General features: G+C 56.9%; 2 protein-coding genes across 2 annotated transcripts; both read left to right on the top strand.

The window, feature by feature from the left end:
• The first annotated feature begins 677 nt into the window (after nucleotides 1–677).
• On the top strand, nucleotides 678–7,632 carry NAGLU (N-acetyl-alpha-glucosaminidase). The gene is made up of 6 exons (XM_036269374.1): nucleotides 678–1,064; nucleotides 2,334–2,481; nucleotides 3,538–3,684; nucleotides 3,861–3,946; nucleotides 4,932–5,188; nucleotides 6,204–7,632. Exons 1-6 carry the CDS (start codon nucleotides 682–684, stop codon nucleotides 7,412–7,414), a joined length of 2,232 nt encoding a protein of 743 aa, XP_036125267.1. The 5' UTR covers nucleotides 678–681; the 3' UTR covers nucleotides 7,415–7,632.
• Nucleotides 7,633–9,041: 1,409 nt separating this feature from the next.
• On the top strand, nucleotides 9,042–10,933 carry HSD17B1 (hydroxysteroid 17-beta dehydrogenase 1). Its single transcript, XM_036269922.1, has 6 exons — nucleotides 9,042–9,138; nucleotides 9,246–9,413; nucleotides 9,555–9,734; nucleotides 9,849–9,942; nucleotides 10,430–10,607; nucleotides 10,694–10,933. Exons 1-6 carry the CDS (start codon nucleotides 9,042–9,044, stop codon nucleotides 10,931–10,933), a joined length of 957 nt encoding a protein of 318 aa, XP_036125815.1.
• The last annotated feature ends 1,632 nt before the right edge of the window (nucleotides 10,934–12,565 follow it).

Here is a 12,565-nt window from a genome sequence, read left to right on the forward strand (position 1 = left end):
AGAGAGAATGTGTCCCCCAGGCCCTGCCCCTGCCGGTCCAGGCTCCATGGCCGCGGCCCCTCCCACTTTGTGCACGATCTTTTGGTACCCCAAGTCTGCCCAGCTCTTTCTTTTTCCGTCAGGAATCGTCATATAGACATTTCCTCTACCTTGGCCGCTTCCCCGGCCTCTTCTAGCAATCCCAATGTAATTCAAATTAAATGTCACTGCCTTTTGGAAGCCTTAGACTGAGTGTCCTTGTATTTCTTCACAGCCTCACAACTATCATGCAAATCTTTACGTAGGTGTATGGTGTCTCGGTCTCCCCCAGAGAGAGTGGCAGTGCCTGGTACAAAATAAACTGCGAATATTTACTGGACGGTCGGGTGAATGGAAGGGAAGTGGTTCCAGGGTGCAAGCGCGTTGTATCGGAAGACGCTGGTGATGGATGGCGGGTCACATCCGCTGCCGGGCTTCTGGTGCAAGCGGGTCACGCGCTCCCGCACCACGAGCGGTCAGCAGGCTCCCGCGGGCGGCTGTCGGGGGCCCGGAAGCCAGCCTCTGAGCCGCCCGCCGAGCTGTAACCCTCGGCCCCACGTGACCGAAGGCCCGCGGCTGATTGGGCCCGGGCCGTCCCGCCCCAAGGCTGGAGTCCCGAACCGGTTTCCCGAGGGCCCGCCCCCAGGTTGGGACCGCTGGACCATGGAGGCGGCGGCAGTGGCCGCGGCTCTGGGGTTCCTGCTCCTGGCCGTGGCGAGTGCCTCCAGGGACGAGGCCCGGGAGGCGGAGGCTGTGCGGGCGCTGCTGGCCCGGCTGCTGGGGCCCGGGCCAGCGGCCTCCTTCTCCGTGTCGGTGGCGCGCGCCTTGGCGCCCGAGTCGGGCCTGGACACCTACCGCCTGAGCGGCGGCGGCGCCGGGGCGCGAGTGCAGGTGCTCGGCTCCTCGGGCGTGGCCGCCGCCGCGGGCCTGCACCGCTACCTGCGCGACTTCTGCGGCTGCCACGTGGCCTGGTCCGGCTCTCAGCTGCACCTGCCGCAGCCGCTCCCCGCCGTGCCGGAGGGACTGACCGAGGTCACGCCCAACAGGTACCGGCGGCACCGCCGGTCGGCTCCCCTGCAGCTGCCTCTGCTTCCAGCCCCGCTCTCAGCTCGCGGAAGCCGCGCCCCACCCCGCCCTAGGCTGGTAGGAAGCGCTAGCCTTAGGGTCGCCCAGCTCTGGCTTCAGACCCTCGCTCTGTCTGTCCATCTAACTAAAAAAGAACCTAGAGGCTTTGGCTAGAAATAAATGATAAAGATGTATTCAAGGTCTTAGGGTTTATAAACTGGAAACACAACTAGGCAATGCCCAGAGTGTTCCCAAGAAGAAAGAAAAGCTGAGTTCTTACAGTAAAAGGTACATTCTATCGAGATCGGAAGGTTCAGGGTGGTATGGCGCTAGACGGAAAAGCTACATTTTTTTAAAAAGAGTCATCTTGTATTTTTAACCTCTGGGTTGGTTTCAGATGGTAATCCTGTGCGCTGGATCTGATCATTTTTTCCTTAAGGGGTAATCAAAACTTTATCAGGAGGTTAGCTGTATATCCAGACATTAACACAGGACTGGAAAGATCAAAAGTCTAAGTTCCCAGACTAGTTAAAACAAGAATAGAATCCTTTTCCCATGTCTCAACCTCATTGATTTTAATAATTTAGCAGCTCGACTATAGATTCCATTTCATTTCTTTACTCTATTCCTCAGCTTCTAAAAGTAGTGTGTCCTTGAGCAAGTTACTTAGCCACTCCAAGCCTTGGTTGACTCATCTGAAAAATGGAAATAATGACATCTACCATGCAGTGCTTGTTGTGAGGATTTACACAGTGGTGGGAGTAGAATTTGCATAACTGGTGATTGGTAAATACTATTTCTTTCCTTCCTCACCCTCTCTTCCTAGATACTTACTGAAGAATGACACCCACCCCTCTTAGGCCTCTGTCCTAGCACTTGTCCCACTGCATGGAGGTGATGTGTTCCCCCTTGCAAGATGGACCAACTCTGCCAGATAGCACTTACACACTGTGCACAGAGTAGGGACTCTAAGAATTGGATGGAATATGCTCTCTCAAATATCTCAGGGCCCTGGAGGAATGTTGGGGGCAGGTAGGTGGGCGCCTCAGAAGCTCAGGTCCTGAGTCTTAGCTCCACCTGGGGTTGATCCCCAAGTGAAGTAGTAGAGGGGCCGCATTTAAAACCCTTCCCCTCTGGGCTAGCTCTGGAGTCAGGCCACCCTCTGAGCTCCTCCAGGATGGTGGACATCAGGGGTTGAGAGACATCCTTTTTGTACTCAGGGACACCTCAGCTTATGCCCCTGCCTACAGGTACCGCTATTACCAGAACGTGTGCACGCAGAGCTACTCCTTTGTGTGGTGGGACTGGGCCCGCTGGGAACAGGAGATTGACTGGATGGCACTGAATGGCATCAACCTGGCGCTGGCCTGGAGCGGCCAGGAGGCCATCTGGCAGCGGGTACGTGCCCACCGCATAGGCCACCGCAGGTGTCCCTCCCCCTCCCCCACTCTCACCCCACACTGGTACAGGGTCTGGCACACAGAGAAAAGGGCTCCAGAAGCATTGTGGTGTGCACAATGGCTCTAGCCCTCTGGGAACAGGTGAGACAAACACCTAGGAACGCTTACCGAGAGCTGGACCCCAGCACCCCCTGTAAGCCCCTTTAGAAGTCCAGTCAGTCTTCATCTTCTGCAGATTCTGTCTCATTGGTAGTCCTTGATCTGCCTTATCCTCTCCATCCTGAGTCATGGTTCAGGCTCTCGTGCCCCCTCCCTGGACCCCAGCAAGAGCCTCTGAACAGGACTTTTTTTTTTCAACCCTCACCCGAGGACATTTTTTCCATATTTTGTTCAGATAGAGTGGGAGGGAGAGAGAGAGAAACATTGACGTGAAAGGGACACATCGAGTGGTTGCCACCCACACAACCCAACCAGGGCCGGGGACAAACTGCAACCGAGGTACGTGCCCTTAGCGGGAACCGAACCCGGGTCTCTCTGGACCGCAGGCTGACGCTCTAACCACTGAGCCAAATCGGCCAGGGCTGAACAGGACTTCTGACTTTCCAAGTTCCGCTAGCCAAAGTGCCCTTTCTGAAAAGCAAATCTGGTCAAGACCTTCCACATACACACTCAGGAGTGCCCGGTTGCCTTCCTAGGAGCTTCCACCCTGGGCTCTGAGGGCTCTGGCTGCACCTGGAGCTGCTTAAACTCCCCACAGAGCTGTCCTCACACATCACTCTAACAGCCTCGCTCCATGAAGCCTTCTAAGACTCCTTCCTGGTTTTGGGGAGAGCCCCTTTGTGCCACACCTCACCTGTGTGACAAGTGACATTAGTAAACTCACCTGTTCACAGATCTGTTTCTCCTGGACTGTGGGCTCCTTGCAGGCAGAGGTTGTATTTTGTCTTAGTAACTGTGGGGCACAGTGCAGAGAAGAGACGAGTGAATGTTTGCTCAGTGAGTCAATGAAAGGAGATGAAGTATTTCTGTGTGTGGGGCTTGCCTCCCTCCTCAGGTGTACCTGGCCTTGGGCCTGACCCAGTCAGAGATCGATGAGTACTTCAGCGGTCCTGCCTTCCTGGCCTGGGGGCGCATGGGCAACTTGCACACCTGGGGTGGCCCCCTGCCCCACTCCTGGCACCTCAAGCAGCTTTACCTACAGGTAAAACAATGAGGAAGGGAAAGGGTAGAATTGGTCCTGGACAGTACAGGCCTAGGGAGGGTAGTGTTTGGCCAGCCTCAAGGCTCCTAATGGGACCCCGGGACTCTGTACCCTGCGGGAGTGAAGGCCCCCCATCTTCGGCTGTGCTCACCGGCTCCCCCTCCCACTCTTCCCAGCATCGGATCCTGGACCGAATGCGCTCCTTTGGCATGATCCCCGTGTTGCCTGCATTCGCAGGGCACGTCCCCAAGGCTATAACCAGGTGAGCCCCCTTCCTACCACCCTCACTTCCCACTCAGCTCAAAGGTGGAATTATTTTCCCCATGATTTAAAGAAAAACTGAAGCTCTGGGTGTGGACCCTGACTTGATTCCTGGCTCTGCTATCCACTAGCCATGTGACCTTGGACAGATTATGTGACTGCTCTGTGCCTCAGCTACCGCACTTGTAAAATACACATGGCTTGGCACCGAGACTTAGCAAAGGCAGCTCTATGAGTGGTAATAGGGGTGCACTGGTCTCTCTCCTTCCTGCCCCTCTGTGCTACCCACCCATCCTCTCCTGGGGCTGGGGAAATTCTTCAAGGCCCAGCTGAGACCGCCCCTCCTTCAGGAAGCCACGCCTGGGGCCCCAGCACTGGTCACCACCTCCTTCATGCCCACGAGCACCTGGTTTCCACCGCTCTCAACAGTACTTAGTGCCTCACTGGCCACCCCTTCGTCTCTCCAACTGGGTGGCAGGGGCCTCGTGCATACATTCGGTGAACGTTTGTCATGCTGTCTGGGAATGCCAGACCCGGCTCTGTGCTGGGCCCTGGGGAGGCAGCGACAAAGGTGTGCTGAGTTCCTGCCCCTGGTGGGAGATAGGTTGGCAGGGAGTACAATACAGTGACAGGGCCACTTCTCTGTCAGGGTCACTTCTATCTGGGGAAGAGCAGCCGCAAGGGCTCAGAGCAGAGGCAGTCCTGGGCCAGACCTTGAGAAATGAATGTTGCTTGTTTCAGATAGTGGGAGAGGAGAGACAGCAAAAGCTTTCCAGACAAGGTGAAACTTAAGAGCTGTCAAGGAGTAGCCAGCGAATGAGCAGGGAGGGAGGAGGAGACTCCAGGCACAGGGGCACAGTATGTGCAAAGGCCGGAGGCATGAGGGACCAGGATGAGTTCCAGGAGCTGCAGGTAAGTTAATGGGGCTGGCAATGAATACTGTGTCTGCCTCCACTAAATGTCTGGACTGTTCCTACCCCAACCAGGGTGTTCCCTCGGGTCAATGTCACCCAGATGGGCAGCTGGGGGCACTTCAACTGCTCCTACTCCTGCTCCTTCCTTCTGGCTCCGGAAGACCCCCTGTTCCCTATTGTGGGGAGCCTCTTCCTGCGGGAGCTGACCAAAGAGTTTGGCACAGATCACATCTATGGGGCCGACACTTTCAATGAGATGCAGCCCCCGTCCTCGGAGCCCTCCTACCTCGCCGCAGCCACTGCCGCTGTCTACAAGGCCATGATCGCAGGTTTGGTGATGGGGGGAGGTGGGGAGGGGAGCCCCTGGACCTCAGGGAGGTAGGGCTGGGAGAAGGGACTGGGAATACACAGCACTTTTTAGTTTACCAAGCACGAGTACACACACACCGGCTCATTTACTCACACTAGCCGAGAGGTGAGCTCTGGAAGCAGACAACCCGCTCAAACTCTGGCACTGCCACTTCCTGCCTGTGCGACTTGCAACAGGTTACCCCCTCCCAGTGTCTCGGTTGCTTTCTCTATAAGCTGGGGCTCCCTCAGAAGTGGAACGATGCCGGGCCCAGGGTACAGAGTCACCAAGCGCTGGCTATGGAAAATACAGGGGTGAGCAAAAGTAGGGCTACACTTGTGAGTGTGTGAAACACAGTTGTTGCTTTATTATGTATTTATTGTACTATCTGTTACCACTGTAAACCTACTTTTGCCAACCCTGTATTTTTTTTGGTCTCTACCTCCATGCTGGGGTACATATCGCAGGCCAGAGATTCGGGAATTTGCCCAAAGCTGGTAGGTGCGCTTCCTGGTGCACAAATGTGAACCCAGTGCTTCTTCCGGCCACTCACGGGGAGGAGGGAGAGGAGCCAGGTCAGGAGTGGCTTGGTGGGGAGGCCTCTGTGTAGCCGGGAAGGGAACCGACAGGTTCAGGGTTTCTTGAGGAGGGCTGCTCCAAGTCTGCTGCAGCCCAGAGCCGGTTAGATCTGCAGATGCAGCTTCTCCACCCCCCGACTGAGAATAACCAGGGCTGGAGCCCGTGAGTGTGTTTGAACCAGCGCTCTGGGTAATTCCGATGCTCCCTGAAGCCTGATAACACCGTCCTGGAGCTCCCAGGGGAGGAAGGAGGAGACGGGAAGGGCGTGTGTGGAAAATGCCCTGCTGGTTGTGGGGTACAGGGGAAGGAAGTGTCCTGGGATAGAGTTATTTAACTCCTCTCTGTAGAATGGGGTGAATGTTGCCCTGACCCCCTCTCTTATCACCTCTCTTCTCGGTCCCCTCACCCAACCACAGTGGACCCTGACGCCGTATGGCTCCTCCAAGGCTGGCTCTTCCAGCACCAGCCCCAGTTCTGGGGCCCTGCCCAGGTGGAGGCTGTGCTCAGGGCAGTGCCCCGGGGCCGCCTCCTGGTTCTGGACCTGTTTGCTGAGAGCCAGCCCGTGTACATCCGCACAGCCTCCTTCCAGGGCCAGCCCTTCATCTGGTGCATGCTGCATAACTTTGGGGGCAACCACGGCCTGTTTGGGGCCCTGGAAGCCGTGAACCAAGGCCCTGCGGCTGGCCGCCTCTTCCCCAACTCCACCATGGTAGGCACGGGCATGGCACCTGAAGGTATTGGCCAGAATGAAGTGGTCTATGCCCTCATGGCTGAGCTGGGCTGGCGGAAGGACCCAGTGACAGATTTGGAGGCCTGGGTGACCAGCTTTGCAGCCCGACGGTATGGGGTCTCCCATGAGGGTGCAGAGGCGGCATGGAGGCTACTTCTCAGGAGTGTCTACAACTGCTCTGGCGAGGCCTGCAGTGGCCACAATCGCAGCCCGCTGGTCAAACGGCCATCCCTACAGATGGTTACCACTGTCTGGTACAACCGATCAGATGTGTTTGAGGCCTGGCGGCTGCTGCTGACAGCTACCCCCACCCTGGCCACCAGCCCGTCCTTCCGCTATGACCTAGTGGACATCACTCGCCAGGCGGTCCAGGAGCTGGTCAGCTTGTACTATGAGGAGGTGAGGACTGCCTACCTGAACAAGGAGCTGGTTCCCCTGCTGAGGGCAGCAGGCATCCTGGCCTATGAGCTTCTGCCCTCACTGGACAGCATACTGGCTAGCGACGGCCACTTCCTACTGGGCAGCTGGCTGGAGCAGGCCCGGGCAGCAGCGGTCAGTGAGGCCGAGGCCCATTTCTATGAACAGAACAGCCGCTACCAGCTGACCCTTTGGGGGCCAGAAGGCAACATTCTAGACTATGCCAACAAGCAGCTGGCAGGACTGGTGGCTGACTACTACACCCCCCGCTGGCAGCTCTTCATGGAGATGCTGGCTGATAGCCTGGTCCAGAGCACCCCCTTCCAACAGCACCAGTTTGATAAGAACGCCTTCCAGCTGGAGCAGACCTTTGTCCTCAATACGCGGAGGTACCCTTCCCAGCCCCAAGGTGACACTGTGGACCTGGCCAAGAAGCTCTTCCTCAAATATTACCCCCGGTGGGTGGCTGGCTCCTTGTGACAGATTAACCACCCCTGGGCCATGTTCTCCCCAAACTCCAGGTCCAGGCAGGTTCCCAGGGTCTGGGGCTGGGCAAGCATCACTGGAGGTCCCCAGGCCTGGGCCAAGGAACTCAAGACCTACCGGTTAGATCAAGGATGGGAGATTTGGAGGGAAGTGAGCTGCCCTCCCCCACCACCCCAAATTTTGGATCAAAGTACTATTTTAATACAACTTAATAAATTGATGAGTCACCTGGGCCTGTCTGTCTAACTGTCACTGCTACTATGCCTGGGAGGACTCGGGGTTATAGCACGGACACTGGTATGAGGCCAGTCCTCCCTGCCCCCTTGCCTTAGTCTCCCCATTTTTTTATCCTCACCTGAGGACATTTTTGCTTTTATCTTCAGATAGAGCAGGAGGGAGAGTGGGGAGAACACAGGGAGAGAAACATCGATGTGAAAGAGACACATCCAGTGGTTGCCACCCACACAACTCCAAGCAAACCCAGGACAAACTGCAACTGAGGTACGTGCCCTTAGTGGGAACCGAACCCGGACTCTCTGGTCCACGGGCTAACCACTGAGCGAAACTGGCCAGGGCCCCCCCCCTCCTTTTTTTTAAAATAAATCCTCACCCAAGGATATTTTTTCCATTTATCTTTAGACAGAGTGGAAGGGAGAGAGAGAGAAACATCGACATGAGAGAGACACATTGATTGGTTGCCTCATGCACGACCCCGACCAGGGCAGGGACCGAACTGCAACTGAGGTACATGTCCTTGACCGGAATCAAACCCATGACTCTGATCCGCAGGCCGACGCTCTAGCCACGGAGCAAACCGGCCAGGCTCCCCATTTTTTAAAAAAAAATTTCTTTATTGATTTTTTTAGAGAGAGAGGAAGGGAGAGGGAGAGAGAGATAGAAACATTGATGAGAAAGAACATGGATTGACTCCTCCTGCATGCCCCCCACTGGGGATCAGGCCCACAACCTGGGCATATGCCCTGACCAGGAACTGAACTGGTGACCTCTTGGTGCACAGGTCAACGCTCAATCACTGAGCTGCACCAGCAGCAGTCCCCATTCACAACCGACCAGGGCTGGGGACAAACTGCAACCGAGGTACGCGCCCTTAGCGGGAACCGAACCCGGGTCTCTCAGGACCACAGGCCGACGCTCTAACCGCTGAGCCAAACCGGCCAGGGCAAGTCTCCCCATTTTTAATACTAACCCCTGACCTTTGAACTGGGAATGTCTTCCCAAGGCATTTCTTTTCATACCCTTGGCAGCAAACTTTGGAAACTATCATTGTCCCTGTGGGACAGAGGCATACCTCGGGGGAGATCTGCCCAGGTCACTCAGTGCCCACATAGGAGCCCACACCTCCTGATTGCAAAGTTTTGTTCTACCTCTGACCAACTAAAGACGGGTGTTCCGAGCAGTGGCCTCATCTCTGCCTTGACCTAGAGCGGAGTGGGGAGAGCAGGCCCGGGACCTCTGGAGGGTTCAGCCTTGAGGTGGTGCTGAAGACACAACAAGGGGTGGGGAGGGGACCTCTGGTGGGAGGGGCAGGGCAGAGCAGGTGATATTTAGTCCAGAGACTAGAGTCTAGCACTGCCAGAGCCTCTCCCACACGCCTCTCCCTATGGACCGCACTGTGGTGCTCATCACCGGCTGCTCCTCAGGCATCGGCCTGCACCTGGCTCTGCGTCTGGCATCAGACCCATCCCAGAGCTTCAAAGGTACCAGAGGGGAGTGGGTTGGAGAAAAGGGAGCAGCCCCTGGTCCAAGGGGACCAGGATAAGTTAAGCAGTTCATTCAGATCCTCATCTTGTCCCCTAACATCCAGTGTATGCCACTTTACGAGACCTGAGCACACAGGGCCCGCTGTGGGAGGCAGCCGGGTCCCAAGGGTGCCCTCCAGGTTCCCTGGAGACATTGCAGCTGGATGTGCAGGATGCAGATTCCGTGGCTGCTGCCAGGGCACGTGTGACTGAGGGCCGTGTGGACGTGTTGGGTGAGCCTCCCCAAAACACATGTGCAAGAGCCTTCCCTGCCCTGTGTCCTAACTGAGGTGTCCTGAGGCCCAGGGAACAGAGAGGGACTGGCTGGGGCAGAGGGCGGTGCACGAGGCTCATGGGATGGACCTCTCCCCCAGTGTGCAATGCCGGCCGAGGCCTGCACGGGCCGCTCGAGATGCACTCAGCGGACGCTGTGGGCTCTGTGCTGGACGTGAACTTGGTCGGGATGGTGCAAATGCTTCAAGCTTTCCTGCCAGACATGAAGCGCCGCCGCTCAGGACGTATACTGGTGACTGGGAGCATGGGAGGCTTGATGGGTGAGTGGGTGAGTGGGTGAGTGCTGGGCCGGGTGAGATTAGCACTGGGTGCCCCAGCGGGCTTTCCGCCGATGTGCTCCCACAGGAGTCTCAGCAGCCTCATCTCCCCCAAAGGGCTACCCTTCAACGCTGTTTACTGTGCCAGCAAGTTCGCAGTCGAAGGTTTATGCGAGAGTCTGGCGGTTCTGCTGCCGCCATTCGGGATCCAGTGAGTCACCTCCCCAAACCCTGGAACCCTCAGAACTCTGACTCTGGGAACCCCCAAACCCCATCTCATTGGAGCTTCTCCCAGGTGTTCTCCCTGGCCCCTCCCTACTTGGCCCATATTTGTTGTGTGCCAAGCACTGTCCTGGGCCCATGACGCCTGCGACCTAGCTAGTGAGGTGTCTGTATTATTATTGGGAAGCTCAGGCCCAGAGAGATTAGCTGACTGCCCCAAGGTCACACAGTACATGACCCAGCCAAGCTGGAATTTTGAGCCAAAGTTGCTCTCACACCCTCAGGTGGAAGTGGGAGGGCTTTTCAGGCAGTGAACGACTTTTCAAGTTCTCTGGTAGCCTAAGAGCCCGACACCTGCCAGTGCTAGACCCCTTCCCACCCTCCCTCTGGGCTCTGCTCGGGGTCCAGGGCCAGGGGACCAGGTCGAGGCCCTGTTCGCACTGGCCCCCAGCCCACTCACTGCTCTCGGGTCGCAGTGTGAGCCTCATCGAGTGCGGCCCGGTGCGCACGGCCTTCCGGGAGAAGGTCCAGGGCGGCCTCGGCGCGGTGCTGGACAGTGCGGACGCCCAAACCCGAGACCTTTTCTCCCAGTACCAGCACCACTTCGAGCAGGTCTTTCGCGAGGCGGCGCAGGACCCAGAGGAGGTGACCGAGGTGGGTGCCAGGCGGGCTCCAGGAGCGGGTGGGCACTGGAGGTCTGGCACCCAGCCCCTGCCAGCGCACGGCCTCTGCCCCCGCAGGTCTTCCTCACCGCGCTGCGCGCTCCGCAGCCAGCCCTGCGCTACTTCACCTCGGAGCGCATCCTGCCCCTGGTGCGGCTGCGCCTCGCAGACCCCAGCGGCCGCAGCTATGTCGCTGCCATGCACCGAACAGTGTTCAGTGACAAGCCCGTCGAGGGTCTGGACGGTGCCCAGACGGAGGCCGGAGCTGGAGAACTGGGGGGTCCTGAGCTCGGCTCTCCTCCTGCCGCCCCAAAATAAAGGCCTGGTCCCATGGTCCCCCTCTCTCTTCTTTGTGTCCCCGGGGATGTGCGGTTCTGGGGAACCGAGAGGGACTGCAGTGCACTGGCGGGTGCAGCGGGTGGACGTACTTGTTAGCCCGGGTACACCTACCTGGAAACCTCCCAGAATGAGGGAACGGCTAGCCAGGGTCACGCCTCAAGTCCACTGCTCTGTCTGCAGCAGTAGGAGTTAGACAGACTTGGATGAGGGGAAAGTCTTGTTGTGACTTGGCCCCCACTAGTCATGGGACCACAGGCAAGTTCTTTACCTTCTCTGAATCTGTTTTCTTATCTGTAAAATGGGTATAATACCTATGTCATGGATCGTAGTAAGAACTAATTGAGATAATGCCTGGACGTGTTGGTATAGAGGTCTTCATAGCAGACACGACTATTATTACTACTAGTGGTATTACTAGTATTGTAATTGTATTCCCATGCGGAAAATAGATGTATAAGGAAGAAATAAGGCCAAATGAATTTAAAAAGGCAGTCCTACTCACCCTCCTCCTTGCCCCTTGTCCTAGACAAAACTCAGTAGGAGAGATCCCCACCAGCCCAGAAGCTGCCCCTTGCCAGGTTTAGCTGAAGCTCCAGGTCTAGGTGTTCTGTTCAGTGGTCTGTCCTCTTTCCAGAAGCCACTGGAAGGAGCTAGAGTGTCAGGAGCCACTGGAAGGGCCTGCAGGGTTGTGGAGGCAAAGCTCCTTCTAACTCCCTCCCAGGTTGAGTGCTGGAGGAGGGGTGAACAGATAGAAACTAGATAAGGAGATTGCAGGCGAGGAAAGAGGCAGGGGTACCTTTGAGGTGACAGTGCCCAGAGAGACTAGAGGAGGGAGAGGGGGAGGGGGAGAGGAAAGGGGAGGGGCTAACCAGGGGCAGGGCTGCGGAAAGCCTGGAGGTGGGACTAACAAGAAACTTATTGGGGTTCTTGGGACTTTGTGTGGGACTTTGGGGGAAGGAGACGCTGGATCCTGCCCTGCCCCTACCTCCTGATAATGATTTGCTCTGGGCCTTTGCACTGCCTGCTGCTTCTTCTCCTGAGGGGAGGTTCACAAAGGGGACTCAGCCACCCGGTCCCTACCTCTCTCCCTGTCCTGCTGACCCGGATGGGTCTGCTGCCCCTGCAGCATTCAGAAAAACCACAGGAAAGGGTCAGGGCCAAGGTGGCATGCAGCTCTGAGGTGTGGGGCCTGTTCTCTTTGCAGTTGTGTGTGCGAGTGTGTGTATGTGCTCACAAGGTCACCCGTGGGGGGACGTGATGATGAGACAGGAGAATGTGACCACTCTCTTCCATACATCCATACTCTTTTTTTTTTTTTTATCCTCACCCGAGGACATTTTTCCACTTTTTGTTCAGATAGAGCGGGAGGGAGAGAGAGGAAGAGAGAGAGAGAGAGAGAGAAACATCGATATGAAGGGACACATCGAGTGGCTGCCACCCGCACGACCAACCAGGGCCGGGGACAAACTGCAACCGAGGTACGTGCCCTTAGCGGGAACCGAACCCGGGTCTCTCTGTACTGCAGGCCGACACTCCAACCTCTGAGCCAAACCGGCCAGGGCCATACATCCATACTCTTAATAATCCTAAGCAGTCCTGTAGCTGAGCCCC

Source organism: Molossus molossus, unplaced genomic scaffold (assembly GCF_014108415.1).
Source record: "Molossus molossus isolate mMolMol1 unplaced genomic scaffold, mMolMol1.p scaffold_m16_p_19, whole genome shotgun sequence".
NCBI classification, from domain to species: Eukaryota; Metazoa; Chordata; class Mammalia; order Chiroptera; family Molossidae; genus Molossus; species Molossus molossus.